We start from the raw sequence: 19,839 nt of genomic DNA on the forward strand, positions 1-19,839 counted from the left end.
GTGGTATTCCCCTCTAATACAAGTATTAGAAATACTCTTCTTGCTTCTGGTGACAGAGAGCCAATAAAGGGTGCCCGCCAGGTTTAATTAGTTGTTAGAATGACTTAAGGCATATTCAGTTACTGCTTTTGTGTTAAAGTGCTTAGAAATTAGTTGCTCCAGGAAATGTTTTTGGAAGCTTGAAGGTTCAACATGCAAGAAGCAACTCCCTCAAGAAGCTCACATCAAGTATTTTAAACCAGCAGTGTATTTGGACAGTGCAGTCCTCCTTGTATAGTCCTACAGTTATTTGTATACATATAACTGTTGCCTCCTCTGGCTGCGTAGCTGGTAATGACCCAAAGTTGTAAAGGATCTCTCTTTCTCCTAGAAATAGCCAGTATTGCTCAGGGGATAGTTGAGGCAGTATTCTTCCACCCTCTGAATGCTTAGGCACTTCAGGGTGGAGATGAGGCAGAAGAGGAACTTAAAAAATGAAAGCAAACAACAACAACAAAAAACCCCGTGGTTTGAATTTGAGTTGATCTCACAGTGAGTTTCCTTGCTACTAGTGACATGGCAATTATGATAAGTTTCTTGGATCTGATTTTGGTGTAGTAGAAGAAATGGGAAGAATTCAGCAGCCTGAAATGGGTAGGGAGCAACACCTCTTTTGCTCATTATCTTATTTTAGGCTGGGTGCACGCTGCTGATCAGTGTACAGCCCTTTGTATGAGTCGCAGGATAAAGCAGGAGTTTGTCCAAAATTAGGTACAGCTCTTTCCATCTGTGCTTCTGGATGTTCCTTGAAATGTTGAAGCTGGGACTGGGGAAGGGAGTAGGGGACTCAGCAACTGTGCGAATTCCAGTACACCAATTCCTGCTGTATCTTTCCAGGAACAGGATTTTTCTGCTCCTAGCAGTCAGCTGGCTGCTAGTTGGTACAGTTGTACAAATGTAAACGTGAAAATGCTACTGCTGGCCCACATCAGAGCATCATCTACAGATTTCTGAAGCTAGACCTGTAAATGTTTTCCGTTTGTGTACTTTGTCAGTGGAATTAATGCTTAGATGGACTGAAGGATTGTTGCTGTGTAAAATAGTGCTTCATGCTCCTAGCTGTTATTTTAGGGCAGGCTTTTGAGTTCAACCAAGTCTGTGGTTTGTAACCTATTCATATGAAGAAGTATTACACGGTTATCTTTGGTTTCATTTCATCTATTACCAGGTAGTAAGTGATGACTGTTTCTTTGCAAACTCTGAACAGTATATTAAACTTAATTCTTTGAAATATAGTTGTTAAATGAGTACTGCATAACTGATGAACTTATTTTGAAATAAAGGCTACTAATGTTATTTTTAGATGAGTATTTGAATCATTAACTTAGCTGTCCTTTGATTCTTAAATGTTTCTCATTGCTTGCCCTTATCTAGTAAACAATGGAGTATTAGATTTAATCAAGCTGAATGAAATTGAGACATCAAATGTGAAATATGACTTATGCTGTCTGTCTAGTCCAGATAAATCTTTGAAATGACTGATCAAATTTGATGGCCAGTGTTTCCAAAGATAAGTTGCTCCAATTTGAGTGAAGTGGCTACAAAAAGTTGCACCCTCTCACCCTCACCTTCCCACTACTCCCCGCCCCCAGCCAACCAGAGTTAGTGCCTGTATTGGGAAAGTGATGTAGTGAAAGTAGCACAGCTGATACCTTTTTTGACAGCTTTCAAGGCAGTCAGTCTGTGCAGCTCCTATACTTGTTACATGCTTCCTCTGAAGGTCATTGGAGATGATTCTGAAGGCCTGATACTACTGCAGGGATGGAAGAGAGCAGTTGTAGGAGGCTTAGAGGGATGGCCGGAATGGTTTCAGAAATGGTGTGGGAAGAAAGGTGTGCATCGTAAGTCTTTTGACTCTGCTTCTCTGGAAGAAATCTCATCTAAAATGGCAGTGTCTGTTTCTAGGGGTTAGCTAATGTCTGGTATGCTGTTCAGATGAATGTTCAGGTTACCTATGGAGTATTTGTAAGTGCTGATTTTTAACAGTACAAAAACTTCTGTGTTTTTTGGTTTCAAGAACAGTCACCTTTCCTTTTTGTCAGGAATTCAAGCTGAAACGTATTTTGCAGTTGGTTTGACTCTTTCTAACTCACAACTGCAATTAAAAAATGAAATCAAAGAAAAAGTAGTTTTTTCCCTCTCCTCTAATAGATGGCCTCTTAAAAATATTTAATACCAAAATGATATCTAAAGTTTAGAGAAAGGTAAGACTGTTTAAAAATAAAATGAAATAAAAATCTTATATCCAGACAGTATCTTAAATAGTAAAATCGGAATATTTTAAAGCTTCTGTCTGGGACTTCATGATATAACAATCTGCTTCAACAGATTCCAAACTGTGAAGTACAAGTAATGCTGTGTAGAGAAATAAGTGAAACAGAAGGGCTAAAGTTCATCATAAGAAGCATTCAGATGGAGGGACAATTTTATGAAAACATATTGCAAATACTTTGCGAAAGCAATGTTTTCCAGTGAAATTGGACGTTAGGATTCTCTTGCCCTGCAGAGACAGATGGTCTTTTGATTTCAAGTATTTAGACCAGAACGTGCTGCACCAGAAGCTTGATCTGGAACAAAAACTGTGCAGCCACACACTATACCTGAAGGGAACCTACACCCAGGAGGGGAGTAAACTCTTCAGAAGGGCTGACAACAGCAGGACTAGGGGAAATGGATCCAAGTTGAAGGAGGAAAGATTTAGGTTGGATGTTAGGGGGAAGTTCTTTACAAGGAGAGTAGTTAGGCCCTGGAACGGGCTGCCCAGGGAGGTTGTGGATGCCCCGTCCTTGGACGTGTTCAAGGCCAGGTTGGACGGGGTCCTGGGCAGCCTGATCTGAATGTGGATGTTTGGTGGCCCTGCTAGGCAGGGGGGTTGGAACTACATGATCCTTGAGGTCCCTTCCAACCCAGGTGATTCTGTGATTCTGTGTGATTCTGTGATTAGCAATTGTAAACTTCAATAGGTTTTGAACTAAGATATTTTCTGTTATTAACCAGTCATCTTTATTTTTAATCTTCTAAGGTGTGCAAACAGATTTGGCTAGGCCTATTTGATGATAGATCATCAGCAATTCCAGACTTCAGGGATCCACAGAAAGTTAAGGAGTTTCTACAGGAAAAATATGAGAAGAAAAGATGGTAAGATAGCTTTGCAATTTACAGTGTTTGCTTCTGACAAGAAGTAAATATTGACTGTTATTCTTGAGTGTGCTTTCCCTTTTGTGTGTTCTTTAGACTAGATTGCATAATTCTAAGGGTAAAATGCTTTATTGAACTTTTATTCATAGATCCTAAGGAAAGCACAAGAGGGGAAAAAAAAGTATTTAAAGAACTTTCTCAGTGTGTAGTTCATATTGATGACATTATCTTAAGCCATTTCTATTTCAACAGCCCTGTAAGGTAGGAGTCATGTGGGCTTTTCTTAAGAGATAGAAGGTGTGAGTGGTTTGTATTCCAAACAAAATAAGTTTAAAAATGAATGACTTGGCATTCTAGTCCATAAAAAAAAATTCTGACATTTAGCTCGGGCATTTTGCAAACTACTGATGGTTTGTTGTTTGGTTAGTGGTTAGAACAGCAAAGCTGAGATCTACCAGTTTTCATGCCTGAGTCTGGTGGATGTTTGACAGAACTTTTCATGCTAAACTTGTAAAAACAATTGTTCCTTTGGATGTAGGTATGTTCCTCCAGAGCAAGCAAAGGTTGTGGCATCAGTCCATGCATCCATATCGGGGTCTTCTGCTAGTAGTACAAGCAGCACACCTGAGGTGAAGCCCCTCAAATCTCTCTTGGGAGAAGCTGCACCTGCACTGCACTTAAACAAGGGCACACCTAGCCAGGTGAGTAACAAAAGGACAGAACTGTTCAGTAGTATATCTCTTTCTTGTTCAGTGGCATAGGAGTTTTTGCAGTAGTAGCTTTTATATAATAACCATTTAAGCTTATTTTATGTGAATTCTTGAAGCATATAGTTGTTTACAGGTCGGGTTCTAAATTTAAAGTTGTTTCTATAGGAATAAAAATGATTTTTTTCATGATTATTTTCAAAACGCAGATTTTTTTTTGAGTGACTGGCAAGTCTAATTACAGTTGTCTTTTGCTTAAATATGTCAATATGCCGAATCTAGTGCATTGTATTTCAAGTATTTTTTTGCTTTAAGAAACAAAATGGCTGACATACATTCATTCATTTCATGGTTAAGAGCATATATGTGAGAAACATGCATGTTCATTATTACTTTCTCTGTATTCTGTGGCTGTCTTACCAAGTGTTGTTTAGAAAGCCTCTGTATGCTGTTGTATAAAGACAAACAACACTATGTACATACTTTAAAGAAAAGATGTCTTTTGAAAAAATGTTTTTACCTTCAGGGTGCAGACAGTTCTTCAGCAGACCTTTTACAGACTCACAGTGGAAATTTGGAGCTTGCAGTCTTCCTATGATGTTCCTCAGTATTTTCCTTGCGCTGAATTCTGAAAACTTCTTCAGAATGCAGTGAATAACTATTTTCTAACTTGTAAAATAAAGTTCTGTTGCTCACATTTGAACAGTGTTTACAGTTGGAAATGCATAATTTTGACACTGCAGCTTTTAAGCTGCTAATTTCTCCTTGTATGATACTTTAATCCAAGAGTCTGCTGCAGAGTTCACTTACAAGCTGCCATAGTATTGTAAAGTAACATCTTCCTCCTACTGCAAGAGAAAGGTTTGTGCTGTATGCAGCACCTTGAACTTCAAGAATAAATGACTTAAATAAGCTTAGTCTGTCCTCTTTCTTTTTAGCATTTTGTAAAAGCCAATTTGGTAAAACATCAGTTTGGTTTTAGCTAATTTGGATGTTGTTTGTAGTCTCCTGTTGTAGGCCGGTCTCAAGGACAGCAGCAACAAGAAAAGAAACAATTTGACCTTCTCAGTGACCTTGGCTCAGATATCTTTGCTGCTCCTGCTCCTCAGTCAACTGCAACAGCAAATTTTGCTAATTTTGCACACTTTAACAGTCATACAGGTAAGTGTTCTGAGCAACATATCCCTTTTTGCATGTATAAAATGTAGTTTTAATTTTTGATTACTCTGGATTCTACTTTTTCACAAGCTATATCTAATTTCTGTGCTTTGAGAGTGTTTTATTGATTACATTTAGATCTTTCTATATGGAAATAGAAGACACAAATACTGGTAATCCTGTTATTTTTTTTGGAGTGGGAGTTGCTGTAGCTATTTTCTATGATATGTATGATTAGAATGTTTTCTGCCTACTGACAGAACTTTAAATTCTTTGGAGGAGAAAGGATGAGTAACAGAATGTAGAAAGAAGCTGATATTAGACCTTTAATTTTCTTTTTGAAAAGTATTAGGGCAGTCATGGAAAGAAAGCAAATCAAAAGACTAAGAGATCAAATGCATTGGCAATATCTGTCAATTTGTTACAGGAAAAACAAAGGCACTCTCAGTTTAAAAAATGATTTCCCCCCATCTCCCCCACCTTGTGTTTCTATTTGAAAACTGAATAAAACCTGTATGTGTAGTATTCTCTACTTTCAGGGAGAGTAAACAAGTCTTGAGCACGTCTTCACTGGGTGAAGTAGGCTCTTATTCTTTAAGAATGTCTTCAGTTAAATATATTGAGCCCTCAGGGTGTATTTTCAGCCAAATATCTCGAGTCATAGCAGTCTATCCTAAATAAAAAGCTGATTCTGCAGTCACTGAAGTATGTTGTTGTGAACTTGCTTTGTAATTGTGGGAAAGTACCTTTACTTGCCTGGCCTGAATGAGCTTTTCATCTAGTTTTTCTGAGAGAAAGTAATGCTGCTAAGCCAACAAGAAAAAGAGAGAATTCTCAAAAACCTAAAACTGTTAACAACTGAAAGGAAGAGTGAGTAGGGGGGCTTCAGTCATACACCTGAAGAATTGAGCAAAGCGTCCAAGACTTGCTCAAAATCAACTTTCAAAAAATGATACATAATTAGTTGAATTCAGTAATAAAGAGCAGGAAATTCTGTTGCAGTGTGTTTTGTGAAATCCTTACCATAAGATTTCATGTTAATCACTGTTTTGAAGGTGTATTTAAGTGGGGAAAACTTGTGCTGACTGGTCAATATTGTACATTTCTACTGTTGACACTTAACTCTTCTCAAATTTGCACTGAATTAATCTGTATTGATGAATACCTTGAACAGGACTTCCACATTCTAGAAGCCACATGTGTTAGGTATATTTCAGTACAGTGTTCCAAATCTAGGTAAAACTGCTGTATCTCTTCTAGTCCATTTTTGAATGGGTAAAAGAACAGTATAAATGCTCTAGAATAAATATAGCATTAAGATTGGGTGAATTTCTTGTCAAAGTGTGTGCTGAAAAATCAAAATTCTGAGTAATGTCCAGGTGTCATGACTAATTTTCTGTTTCAGTTATTACATTGTGATCTTTCCCATGACTCCTACAGAAAGTTTTAGAATCCCAAACAGATTCAAGTAAATAATTTCTAGAACACAAAATCTGAGTAATAATGTAATTTACTGGTTTTGCAATTGAAGCACAATTAAGTGTAGCAGCTGACAGGAAAATGGTAAAGAACTGTGCTGTGATTTGTGAAGCCTAATGTGAAGCTTAAAGGTAGTACAGAAAGTGTCACTTCTGGTTTGGCCCTCTTTTTCCCAAATTATTCTAATGTATGTGGCTCAGGATACAGTTTCTGACAGAGAGGAAAACGTGCTGACTTTATGTGAATTTCCTGTATTTAAGTCCCATAGTTTGTGCAAAACGATGAGTTTTTGGAAAGGTGATGGTAGCCATCTCTTTACAGTAACTGTTCTTTGTAGCTTCATACCGGTAAGAGTGTCAAAAAAGGATTCAACGTTTTGGCCTACAAACTAATAGACTAGAGTGTTGTCTGCACAAGTGATTTTAAGTAGGTTTGACACAGGATAACTCTGTCGCTAACAACAGAGGAGGCTTTATTTAGAAAAAAGAACGACACAGTTACTGCCTTCTTGAGAACTGTTTTTCAATTTTGTAATTGTTTCCTTTAAGCTAGGATTTTTTTGAATCCTTCCTGCCTTTTATTCCATACTGGGTAGTACAAACATCACGAAGAATCTGAACTGTGGGTGTAGCTTGTATTTTCATGTCAAATTGGAGATAGGTGTAGCCAGCAAGTTTTTGTACTGTTTTATTGATTTACAATCACAATAGGAGTTGTGAGTCTGTGCTGACTTACAGTCTGCTCATGTTCCTGAACTTAGTATTGTTCTGGATGGAGAGCTTTTGGGTGGAGTGCTTAGGATGGATGGTCAGTTTGAAAACTTAAAAACATGATTTACAAATTATTCCGGTACAGGAAATTCCAAGTTTTATCCAGTCTTTACCTTTGTGCCACTTCAGCACAGATTTAAACATTACCACGTGAAATAGACCGAGATCAACATCAGAATGTTCTGCAGGAGTCGTTAAAACTCTACTGGATCTGCTTGCAAGTTGTACTCTGTCAGTTGATCCAATACAGTTCAGTGGTCTGTAATATAATATGTTGTAGTTCTTCAGTCTACACTCATGAGATATTGAAGATATTTATCCATGTGGCAGGTTAAAATGAGAAATGTCATAATTGTAGGAGTGATGCTTGTGTATTGAATCCTATTTGGTCAATTGAACGTCTGTCTGAGTAGTCATACAATTGATGCATCAATATTTAAAACATCACTTTCATTTTTGAGCACGTTGCAGTTCTTAATTTATCCCTCTTGAAGCTACTCATTTTAATAAGAAAGAGTAAAATTCAGAGATTTCTGTTTTGTATGTGTAAGACTTTACATGGAGTTCAGGAATTAGGCTCCTAGTTCCTTTTGAGTATACTGATGTTTGAATGTTCAGCTATTTGAAATTAAACGGATATTTTTTCCTTTTATTTTCTTTTATAGTATTCTACAAAAAGGAAGGGACAGACAGATTCTATTTCAAATTTCCTTGGATGTTATTTTGTTGTTGCAGTCCATGAATGCTATCTTACTGATGCATAGACACCATTGTTCACTACCTGCCAACCGTTGCCCAGCCAGTCCCTTAGCAGTGGCTGCCTCTCTGGCTAACTGCCCTCAGTTCTGTATGTTTTTCACATGATGCCAGATGATATGGAACATCCTTCTAGTCAGTTTAGGCCAGATGTCCTGGTTCTATCTCCTCTCAGCTCTCTCCAGGCCCCCAGTGGTGAGAAAGTACAAGAAGGTGGGAAAACTGAAATGTCCTTGGTTCTGTGCAGCTCTGCTCAGAAACAACTAAAACATCAGTGTTATCAATTTTGTTTTTTTCCTAAAGCCAAAACACTGCATCATACCAAGCATTATGAAGAAAAACAACTATTCCCAGCTGAAGCCAGGACATAGGGTTTCAGGAAAGAAGAAGCACATTGTATTGTAGGAATTCAAATTGGCAGTATGTTTCAAGAATACTTTATTTGCAAAGAAGTGTTCAGTTAGTCCACACGTTCTGTTTTGAAAGCTAACATTTGGGTTTGAGAGGTAAACATCTTTACTTTCCGTTGTTTCTCCTTGATCAATCAAAATTGCAAACATTCTGAGTTGATCAGCTCATGCAGTTTAGTAGTAGCATCAGTGAGGAGGAGGCATAGATGTATGAAAATAATTTATGAAAGCTTGTTCCAAAACTTTCTATTTGTAGATTGTAACGTATAACTTTTCTGGTGTGAAATCAGTTAGGAGATGGGACACGACTCTTGGTGGCTGTCATGACCATAAATTCAGTTAATACATCTGTTTTTCGTGTTTGTTTCCCATATCCATTAACATGTTTTGTTCCTTTGCAATTTACAGCGCAGAACTCTGCAAATGCAGGTTTTGCAAACTTTGATGCATTTGGACAGTCTAGTGGCTCGAGTAATTTTGGAGGTTTCCCCACAGCAAGTCAGTCTTCTTTTCAGCCCCAAAATACAGGTAGAACTCCTAGCACTTGTGATCAGTACTTAATTGAAATAATCCCTTACCTTTTTGTTTGAAGATACTTATGCTGAGTTTTTCTTGCACCTGCCACCTTGAATGCAGTCAGAATGCATCTGAAGCTCTGGGGAAACTCAAAATTAATTCTTTCTGTTTGCTGTTGATTTTCTTTTTTTTCCAACACTGCTAAGAAGTCTGATCTTTATGGCACTATATGTTTGTTAGCTCTACACCTGAAATAACTGAGTAAAGAGTACTATTTTTGATCATGAACTGATTGTTTATCTTGCAAATGAAGAGCTTCAGACCAAAGAGCACATGGCAGAAATAAGTATGCCTACGTCAATGTGTAACTTGCACACATTTTAGTGTGTTTGGCTTCAGGTGTAGAGCCAGTTGCTAAGATTTATTTTTTACTTTTCTTTAGTTTGATCATGCTTTAAAACTTTTGCTTGAGCTTACACTTGCTGTTTGTCTAGATCTTTGGCTGACTGACTTTCTTTTCTTTTTTTTTCTTTTGAGTGTGGTGTCGTTTTAAACTTTTTTTCAAATTTTCTTTCTCCCTCCTTATGTTAACTTTAACCCACACACAATTTCTGGCTGTCCAGCGTTCAGAACGCTTTCATCTAGCTGCAGTTTTGGTGAATTTACTTCAGCTTTTCCTCTCCAGGCTGTGCACAGTAAGTTCCACACAGTGGAGAACTCGGCTTGCTTCATTTTATGCCATTGTAGTTTAGTGTCATCATTTCTACTGTTGCATATGTTTTAACCTAACTGATTAAACTATTAGAAAGCTTTGTTGTTGTGGTATGAGTGAAATCCTCAAGCAATTGTTAAAAAATGTGATACTCTTAATGGAACATTTCTTTTAAGTATATGACCTGCCTGTATTGATAAAATAGTCTGGAAAGTGAAGAGATAGAAGCTCACGGTTTCATATTTAAACACATTCAACTGTGTGGACCTAAGCCAGATTTTTTTCAAAAAAATCTCTGTGGGAACTAGATTTAAAGGAAACTGGTTTATATACTCTCTGCCCCAAACTCTTTCTTGATTGAATGTAGTCTGAAAATATGAGAATAAAAAAAGCACAATTCTCTTTAAACATTGGCATTGAATCATTCTTCTCTTGGCTTCTAGGCTACTGGGTTTTTGCCTAGAATGGTGGCTGGCATCTAAAATGATCAAATACATCATACCATTAAGTAAATTCCAGTTATAGTTATCCATTAGACACACATGACAGAAAATGAAGCTTCTCTGTTTTGAATATTAAAGATTCATACGAATATGTATTTCATTAGTGAGATATTATTGCTGAAATTACTTTAACAGCTAATGAGCAGCACATAGTTGTGACTTAAAATTTTTCTGTCCCTGAGCTACAGACTTAAAAAAAAAAAAAAAAAAAAGACCATAGAAGGTGGTGTTTTTCTGTTATTCTGTTTTTGTTTTTTTTTTTTACCTAGTGTAAACTTAAAGGATAGGAGTGAAGGGTCTCACCTGTGGGATGGGGTAGTGGGAACATGTTGCCTCAGATAACCGCAGAGAATTTAGAAACACTTCAAAGCTGAAGAAAGCATCGATCATGTTTAACTTATTTTGTTACAGGTGGAAGTGCTGGATCAGTGAATGCTAACTTTGCTCACTTTGATAACTTCCCTAAATCCTCCAGTGCTGATTTTGGAGCCTTCAATGCTTCTCAGAGCAATGCAACAGTAACTGGAGCCAGTAAAGCTGCAGTGAATAAACCAGGTCTCCAGTCAGCAGACAAATATGCAGCTTTGGCTAATCTAGATAATATCTTCAGCGCAGGGCAAGGTAATAAGTTTTATTCTTTGACATGCTTATACTAAAACTTTATACTTCCCATAAGGATGGTGTGTCTGTCAAATTAATAACTTTAAGCTATCAGTTTTTCTTCAGTGCATCCTTAATATGTATGGTATAAGAACAAGACTTTAAGGCATTGCTCCAGGATATCTTCTAAAGACTGCTGCTTGAGAACCTACTTGTTATCAAGTTGAATAACTCTAAGTTTAAATATTTAAATGATGGATCATGCAATGATACATACATACATACATACATACACACACGTGTGTGTGTGTATATATGTGTTTATATTCAAGGCACATTATACTGAAAAAAAAAAACCCCTTCATATAAACATATAAAAATGTTATGTGCTAAAATCTGTGGTGAAGAGACTCAAATGAAGAAATGCAGTTTTTGCACAGGAGTGCCAGGGTAGCTTTCCTGTCTCTTTGACTCCAAAAGATTTTGCTCTAATTTTTTACGAACTCATTCTTAAAAATAACTTGTGGGGTTTCCTTGTGTACTAAAGAAATGCTGTCTTGAAAGCAGATTTCCAAATGCTAGTGAAATTCAAGCTCAGTTTTATTCTGATACTGCTGTAGCACTGAAGTTGCACACATCCACAGTATCTGTGGATTTTTTTTCCATCAATGTATAGACACATCAAAGTTTCTGCTTGGTTTTAATTGAAGTTCATTGTCAGTTAACACAGCTCTGGCAAAGCTAGAGTTTAAATCATTTTTAAGCAAGGATGCAAAGTTCAGCTTCATTATGTATTCAGTACCAGTCTATAGTAAGACTACATTCAGTCAAGTTGTCCTGTCTCCTTGGCTTAGCAACCTTTTTGAATGACCACAGATAAAGAATATAAAGAATAAAAGTATAAAGGTTGCAAAGAAATGTTCTCTTTTAATATCAGAACTCCACTGGACATGAAGATAAGTAAATTTAAGCTCAGCCCTTCAGTAAGAGATGCTAAGGTGTCACATCCTACTTATCTTCTGAAATCTTCTCTTAAGAGTTCATTGATTCTCTTGTTCTGCAGAAAGATGATACTTTATTGTTATTTCTGGTTTTGTGCCATTTGTTTTCCTTTATTGTCGTTCTTTAAGCCTGGTGGCATCTTGTGGAATACTTATGTGATGCCGTAGAATAGTCATAGGAGTCCATTGTTTCTGTAGAAATTAGCTGAGAAACTGCAGCTTTATCACTGCTTGTAAATGTGTATCTAGGAAGTGAAAACTTAAGCTTACTTAATTTTAAGGAGAAAAAACTTTAGGTTCCTCCTAAAGTAACACCTCCTGTTTGTTTCTGTGGAAACAAAAACGGGTACAAGCAGCTCAATAACACTTTGACCAGAGCAAATTCTCAGCTACCAAATGCTTTTTTTTCAACTTAGTCACCACCATGAACTATGTGTTTTAGTTGGTGATGAACAGGAGCCTGTATGCTGTGCTTGTTGGTATGGGGGGCGGGGCGAAAATCTGTGCCAGCAGAGGTGACCCACTGTTAAGTGCACCACCTACTGTTACTGTGCTCACATCCACTGTTTTGTCTCCATAAATGTTCAGTAAGTGTCCATGAATGTCAGCAGGTGCCATTTTTCCTCATGGAGGAATTCAATGACACACCTTTGTTTCATATGCATGTCTGTGTCAGATGCTATTTTGTCACATTGCCCCTCTGCTGCTATCTGTTGCACAGCAACAAAATGCAATGGCATATTGGTGGGAAGGTTCAAACCCTATTGCCATACCACCAACATCTGCCTCTGACTTTGTGGGGCAACATAATAAAGCAGGAGACATTAGTTTTGGAGCAGTCCTTGTAGTTATTCTGTAATTCTTTTTTGCAAATAGTATATGAAAGCATTTATTGGTCTATGATGTGGAGTTTTGTTCTGAAATGCTACTTGAAGGTGGTTTTTTTTTGCTGAGTTTATCTAGTTGAAGAAGACAGTAGTATTGAGCCCTTATTTTTTAGGGAAACTGAAGACTGCAGAGCTGCAGAATATCTGTAGAAGCATAACACTATGCCCTAGTTCATATATAATTTTTTAAGTTTGAAGTTTATACATCAGTGCTTAACGTTAGTAGGGTGGAAAGTAAAATCATCATCTTCATTTTAAATCTGTTTTTTCTCTTTCTAGGTGGTAGTGAGCAAGGAAGTGGCTTTAGTACAGTAGTGTCTGCATCAGCAGGTCCTGTTTTGTCAGCCCCAAATCAGTCAAGTGCGTCTTCAGACAAGTATGCAGCTTTAGCAGAATTAGACAGTGTGTTCAGCTCCACTGCAACCTCCAGTAATGCATATACTTCCACCAGTAACGTCAGCAGGTACTTCTTATTTGATGTAATTGACTTTTTATTGGCTTCAGCAAAATGCAGAAAAGCAGCTCAGAATTGTTTCTTAAACAACTGGTTTTATTTTTATAGGTGAAGAAATGTTTGTGTTTAGAGTCAATGTTGAAAATTCTTCCTCTATTTTAGATAACAGTACTGTACAGTAGAGTATTACACCTCTGAGGTGGTAACACATTTATGTACAGAGTATTTGCATACCAAAAACCATAGCATCATCCCTGGCAAAAATTGCTCTTATTTTTCATACAAATAGAACTAATCACTTCTTTTTGGATCGCTGAAGTAATAAATACCAAATGCCTTTTACAGTTATTCTTGATGTTAGAAGCACCCCTTAAAGCTTTTGTTTTGTAACCTTATCCTGATGGCCTCTATTCAATGTTCATTCTCTTGCTGTTGGTGGAGAAGACTTTTTTTATTGCTCAGCAGTAGTTACAGTCTCTGACTCATGCACTAGTTATAGTCTCTGACTCAGGGCCTCAATTCCTGGCATTTGTATTGCAATTCTGTATTGCAGTTAGCAAACTGTGTGGAAGCATTCCTTTTCTATTTTTTTTACATTCGTTGTCGGCATGTAAAGTTGCATTTAATGGTTAAACAAGCAGTTCTGACTTTTCTGAATGTATGAATTATTTTCAGCAATGCTTTTGGAACAGTACCCGTGGCTGCTACTTCACAGACACAGCCTGCATCTTCAAGTGTGCCTGCTCCATTTGGAGGTATGTAACAATCTGCATGTAGACTAGTACCTCACTTTCAGTTATTAATTCCATGCTGTGACACTTTTGAAGTTATTAAAGGACAACGAAGAAGTACTGTGATCTTTGCATGTGATGCATTTCAAATTAAGTGTTTTATTATCAATTACTGATTTCATGCGATTTTATTGATTAAAAATATTATAAGACTATTTCTTAAAAGACTTTATTAAATACTGTTTTTCAATCTTTCAGCAACACCTTCCACAAATCCATTCGTAGCTGCCCCTGTTGCCCCAGTGGCACCTTCAACAAATCCATTCCAGACCAATAGCCGAGGAGCAACAGGTTAGGAAAAAAATCACAGAACTTAAGATTTGAAATTTTTGCAATACCTCTTTTGATTCTTTTTTTGTAATTGTGAATTTGTCTTAAAGATTTTTCTATACTACTTGTTTTCAAGTCTAATGTGTTTGATGTCGAGTTGCTTTCTTTTGTTTTGCTTTTTTGTTAGATAGGTTTTTTTGGGAGGGAGGGTGGGGGAGGGGAAGAGCTGAGGGTATTAGCTTCTAGTTTCTGGCCCAGTTCTGCAACTTCGGACTCTGACCACAAAATGTCAAAGTGATCTTCATAAGATATTTAATACTACTTGTACTATATTGTAGTTTGTGTATTACCAGTTGAGTACTATCCATGACTGGTATCTTAGCTTTGAAGTTGCTTCGCAACAGCTTGCCCTAAAATCTGGGATCTTGAAAACGCTGCTGCCAAGCTGGTATGCTTGATTTTCTGCACACTCTCCACTTTTCTTTATTTCCAAGCCCTGGAAGGTCTCAAATCCAAGGTCTCCAGAGTTAAAACCAGATGAAGGAAGAAATCTATGGTATTAGGAAGAAATTCTTTAATGTGAGGGTGCTGAGAGACACTGATGTGGGTTGCACAGGAAGATGGTGGATGCCCCCTCCCCGGGGGCATTCAATGCCAGGTTGGATAGGGCTTTGAGCAGCCTGGGTCGCTGCCTATACCAGGGGGTTTGGAACAAGATGATCTTAAAGGTCCCCTCCAGCCCAAACCATTCTATGAAGCTTTTGGCTGTTAGTTTTTCACATGTTCATTTATTCTGTACTCATTAATCTACACCTGTTACACCTACAGGACATTAAATGGATAAAGTGGAGGTAAAAGAGGTGGCATATCTAAGAATGTGCCTAGATTTGGACAAATATACTACAGCAGAGAAACTGAAGCTTTGAAATAACTTTTTTTTTTTTCCCCCATTAACTATGTTCTGATCCAGTATCTTTCTGAATTTAATATTTTGCTGCTATTACTCATTGTTTTTGGGGTAGATTTAAAAACAAGACACTGATATTCTGGAATACATTTCACAAAAGTCTTAAACTCTTCAGCTTTGTAACAAAATGGAAAGTCTCACTCTGCTTTAGCTGAAATTTACAAAGGCATGCAGAGCCTGTATGCTGATATTCAACTGTATTTAGAATAAAACTTAATTTTGAGAAGCAGAGAAAACCATTTAAATGTGGGAGAATCAGAAATTGATTGAAATGAACACACAGATGGAAGTAGGTGAATTGATAGCCTTTTTTTTCCCCTTTTGTAACAATGAATGTACAGTACTCAAAATTTACATTAATTTTCTGGAGGAGGACTCTGTAGGATCGTAATTCCATAGATAAAAAACTTACTCATTTTTAAAATAACAAAAAAAATCAGTAACAAAAATCTTCCATTAATCTACAGAGCATCAGTCGTGGATTTAAGTGGATGTCATACTGTGCTAATTTTCCACTCTAAAGGCACTGTTGAACTTCAGTGCTTTTCTGCACTAATTGGACTTGCATAGATTTAAGTCTGCTGATGTGTAGATATTTTAACATTGAATTGTGCTTTATCAAAGTTCTAAGTAGGCTGAATTACATTGCTCAGGCTGACTTAAAGCTGAATTGATTGTGTTCATGTCCTCTGCTAAAATGTTTTTAAGTCACTTTTGAGATACAATTTAGTTTAACTTGCTCAGCTATTTAATGAACGAAATCTTTGCTCTCTTGGATCTTATTTAAGAGCTTTGCAGCCTTTAGATGCAGCACTCTCTCAGTAGGAAGGAGATAACTTGGACTTTCCACCCAATGGCAAATTATGAAAGACAACTAGATTAATCTGCTTTACATCATCTTTTAAATATGGCAACTCTATCATTCTGCCTTCCTTGACTTGCAGAGGTTCCAGCACCTTTTCAGCAGTAGTGATGTAGAATGTACTAAATAAGAACTGGTGACTATAAGTAATGATAATATCGTACCCCTTTCAATATAAGATGTAAACTTGTGGCTTGTCCTTTTAAGTTGAATGTTTTCTGCATGAACTATTTATTACAAGGGCTATCTGATCTGTAGCATTTATTTCTCATGACTTAATCTAACACAGGTCATGCTACGGTTGAATTGTTTGCTGTGTGTATGTATGTATATAAATATCTATTAGTAGTCATCTAAGAATTACTGTTCAGTAGTGTGTATAAATGATTTGACATTGTCTGGTCTCTTTGTGGCTTCCATAAGGCCTCTCGGGAGCAATGCACTCTCACATATTTCCTCACGCTCATTTTGGTAGGTGGCCACATTTGGTATAAAGTTTCTTGTGGCTAGTTGTTCTTGCTTGTAAAACCTTATTGGCAGCTATCTGGTTCTCTGCGCGTAGAATTTCAGAAGCCTGACATGTTTTATAATGGAGTGGGTGTGGGTATTTGGCAACTCAACAAAAGGAGAGAAGAGCACAGAAATCTATAAAGCAACTAAAACAAAACCATTATTGATATCCTCCACAGTCACACTACAATGACCGTTTGAGTGACTCCTGTCGCTTGCTTTAACAGTAGTTTGATACCTTTTGTAGTATCCCAAGTTGCTGCTCAATTCGTTGTGATTTTGTTTGCTGTTCTACCAGCTTTTCCTGATGAATAGTTTCTTTGATTTTTACTTTATGACAATGTCAGTACATTAGTTCTGTGTGCACTTTTCCTGTAGTTTGTGTATGTAATGTCTTGCCCTTGAATACTTTTGGGGTGAATTTTTGAACCAGTAATTACGCTGAATTGATCAAATATCCTGATTTTTTTTTTAACATAGATCTTATTCAAGCCCCCAAATTTAATATTTATCAGTTTGAAAGAGTAGTCTTGTCTATTGTTGAATTAGAAGAAAATACTCGATGACTCTATTTGTACCAAAAGATTTTCTCCCAAAAGACTGAATAATGGTTTTGTTACTATATTTTTGCACTTGATGTGCTCCTGTTTTTGTTGAAGGCATGTAGAATTGTATATGTGCTGTTACGTTCTTTACTTGAGATGTTTCAGCAGAGAATCAGATGAAAAGATTTGTTTTTTTTGTTTGTTTCAAGTCTTACTTCAACAGTGAGAGTGTTTGCACTAGGAACTTTGTGTGCAAAGTAATGTGCATGGTGAGAATTTCCCTTAAAGTGACACTAAAGATGGGATGGAGATATGGGATGCATGTATCCCTTGAGTATTTGTTTTTGTTTCTTTTTTTTTTACTTACTGTAATGCGGCTTGAAGTAGGAAGATATTGCTGTGCTTTCCTTGGTAGAGAAAAAAGAAGGGCTTGTGCTGCCTGGAAGTGCTTGCTTCTAATGCGTGCTGACTTTTTCCAGTAAAACCTCAGGGCTAAGTGTTCAGTGTAGAAAGTATGGAAAACAATCTGTTTTTCAGAAAGCCTATCTATACTGGATCTAGCAAATGTTAAATGATTTCATTTAATTTTGAAGTGCAAAAGTAAATTTGTGGCGATCCAAGGTAACAAATCAGTGGATGCAGGGTTTAAACAGAACTTTTTTTATGACCATGGAGTCATTTGGAGGCTCTTAACATGGCATTACAGTAACGTCTTATGGGAAAAGTGATTTCTTACAAATAACTCCATGTTATTTTTTGCCTGCCAGCAGCAACATTTGGTACTGCATCCATGAGCATGCCTGCAGGATTTGGAACTCCTGCCTCCTACAGTCTTCCTACTAGTTTTAGTGGCAACTTCCAGCAGCCTACATTCCCAACCCAAGCAGCTTTCCCCCAACAGACTGCTTTTGCTCAGCAGCCAAATGGTAGGTCTATACACTCTCGATCACTTTCTTCCATGTTTCTGTTTTAAAGAAGTTACCCTTAATCTAAGTCAATGATAACGAGTGCATATTTATTTCCACATAAATGTTGTAGTTAAATTAGCGAGGGGTTCCCTCACACAGCACTGTGGCTCTGTAGTTAGCGTTCAGGCTTGACTGTGTGCAGTGATGTAACTGAAACTTTACCATAATTGATATAAAACTAAAATATTCAGAGATGTAACAGTTCTAAATGCAAGGATTGTTTGATCTTTATTTAAGTGTGCCTGCAACATGTTGTAATATTTTCTGTAACTTGAAGAGCACAGGCAAGAGAAAATCAGAGTGCTTTTTCCCAAAATCTAAATGATAAAGCAACTTTGGAAAAAGCTTGTATGTAAAAATCAGGAATTCATTAGTTCTGTACAGTTGAAACTGAGCAAAAAACTCAGCTCTAATTTTTATGCTTTTGCAAGTTTTCTCTTGTTAAAAAACTTAGCTTTTTGATGCTGATGTGTATTGTGTTTAAGCTTTTAAAAACCAGCTCTCTGGTGCTCTGCTGCACAGTGCTCCTGAGCATTAGCATCTAAGGATGCAGTAACTAATACTGATAGTATGAGTACTTCATAAATATCATCTCAGAGTGCACTGTTAATGGCAGTGTTAATAGAAAAGCAGTAATTCACTGAAGCGAACTTATGGTGAAAACATAAGCAGATGTAGTTTAGGCTTCTTGTCTACCTGAGTGAAAACTGCTGCAGACAAGCGTATGATTTACATTGCTATTACTACACTAAGTTTTGTAGGAGGGCAGTGAATATGGATCACTTCATCTAATTTGTGTTATCTGTGTGACAGCACACTGAGGCAGATTAAGGATGCTCATGTGATAATACAGCTGAAGTGTGTAGAAGTAGCCCTCAGCTAAGGGTGCTGAGATCTTAATAGCTGTGTTCTGAAGTGGTAAACAGAAGCAAGCTGTGAGCCAAACTTGTTCAAGTTTTCATACTAAGTTTGTTGCTTTTCAGCTGCAGTGCCCAAAGCTCTTATTGAATTTGAAAATTCTAGTCTTTGAATTTCTACATTCATGTTACTTGGCTAGAGAAGAAATCAGGAAAAGAGAGACTGTTGCATGTTTAAATTGGGAACTGATCTTGCTAATAGATGGTTTTTTAAGAGCTGAAATGAAAGTGTGTATGTGAGGAGACTAAATAGATTGAGCTACTAAGTGAAAACTTACTATTTAAAATTTCTTAAAACTGCACTACTTAAGTAAGATAAAATCCTGCTGACTGGTGCAGTCCAAGCTTTCCCTTTGTTTTTTGCTGTAAGCTTTCAAACTAAAACTTAATTGAGGATTGATAACTGATAGTAATATTTGGTTATCTTTTAAAGGTGCAGGTTTTGCTGCATTTGGACAGGCAAAGCCTGTAGTAACTCCTTTTGGACAAGTTGCAGCTGTTGGAGTATCTAGTAACCCTTTTATGGTAAGTTGTTGCATATTAATAACTTGTGCATGTCTGAAAAGGCACAATATGTAATAATTATAGATACATGATTTTTTTGCTTCAAATAAGGGAAGGCAACATGAATCTCTTAAATGCAATTCTATATAACAATGCTATGGCATTTATAAGGCTGCTCAAATCAAAATAGAAGTATCTATACACTATAGTCCTACAATAATGTATATTTAGATAAAACATACACCAAAAAGAAAAGAGAACAATAAACCAAAATCCTGCAACACAAACCAGAAATATTCTTGATAATTTGTTCTCTGTTTCATATACCTTTGTATTTATGATTTGTGATTTAGAAAAATGTCTTATTTTATTCTT

At 36.9% G+C, this 19,839-nt stretch overlaps 1 protein-coding gene across 7 annotated transcripts in view; it reads left to right on the top strand.

The window, feature by feature from the left end:
* Nucleotides 1-19,839, top strand: part of AGFG1 (ArfGAP with FG repeats 1) — a 36,803-nt gene that overhangs the window by 16,150 nt on the left and 814 nt on the right. Inside the window, exons 3-14 of one of the 7 annotated variants that reach the window (XM_052687165.1) lie at nucleotides 3,062-3,177; nucleotides 3,716-3,878; nucleotides 4,889-5,045; nucleotides 8,866-8,985; nucleotides 9,597-9,668; nucleotides 10,600-10,809; nucleotides 12,956-13,139; nucleotides 13,806-13,885; nucleotides 14,120-14,212; nucleotides 16,444-16,491; nucleotides 17,843-18,001; nucleotides 19,394-19,485. In XM_052687165.1, coding sequence (XP_052543125.1) covers nucleotides 3,062-3,177; nucleotides 3,716-3,878; nucleotides 4,889-5,045; nucleotides 8,866-8,985; nucleotides 9,597-9,668; nucleotides 10,600-10,809; nucleotides 12,956-13,139; nucleotides 13,806-13,885; nucleotides 14,120-14,212; nucleotides 16,444-16,491; nucleotides 17,843-18,001; nucleotides 19,394-19,485 — 1,494 coding nt within the window. The remainder of the gene's footprint in view (nucleotides 1-3,061; nucleotides 3,178-3,715; nucleotides 3,879-4,888; nucleotides 5,046-8,865; nucleotides 8,986-9,596; nucleotides 9,669-10,599; nucleotides 10,810-12,955; nucleotides 13,140-13,805; nucleotides 13,886-14,119; nucleotides 14,213-16,443; nucleotides 16,492-17,842; nucleotides 18,002-19,393; nucleotides 19,486-19,839) is intronic. The other 6 variants (XM_052687167.1, XM_052687166.1, XM_052687168.1 and 3 more) reach the window with 6 other exon arrangements.

Source organism: Tympanuchus pallidicinctus, unplaced genomic scaffold (genome assembly GCF_026119805.1).
Source record: "Tympanuchus pallidicinctus isolate F22 unplaced genomic scaffold, pur_lepc_1.0 scaffold22, whole genome shotgun sequence".
NCBI classification, from domain to species: domain Eukaryota; kingdom Metazoa; phylum Chordata; class Aves; order Galliformes; family Phasianidae; genus Tympanuchus; species Tympanuchus pallidicinctus.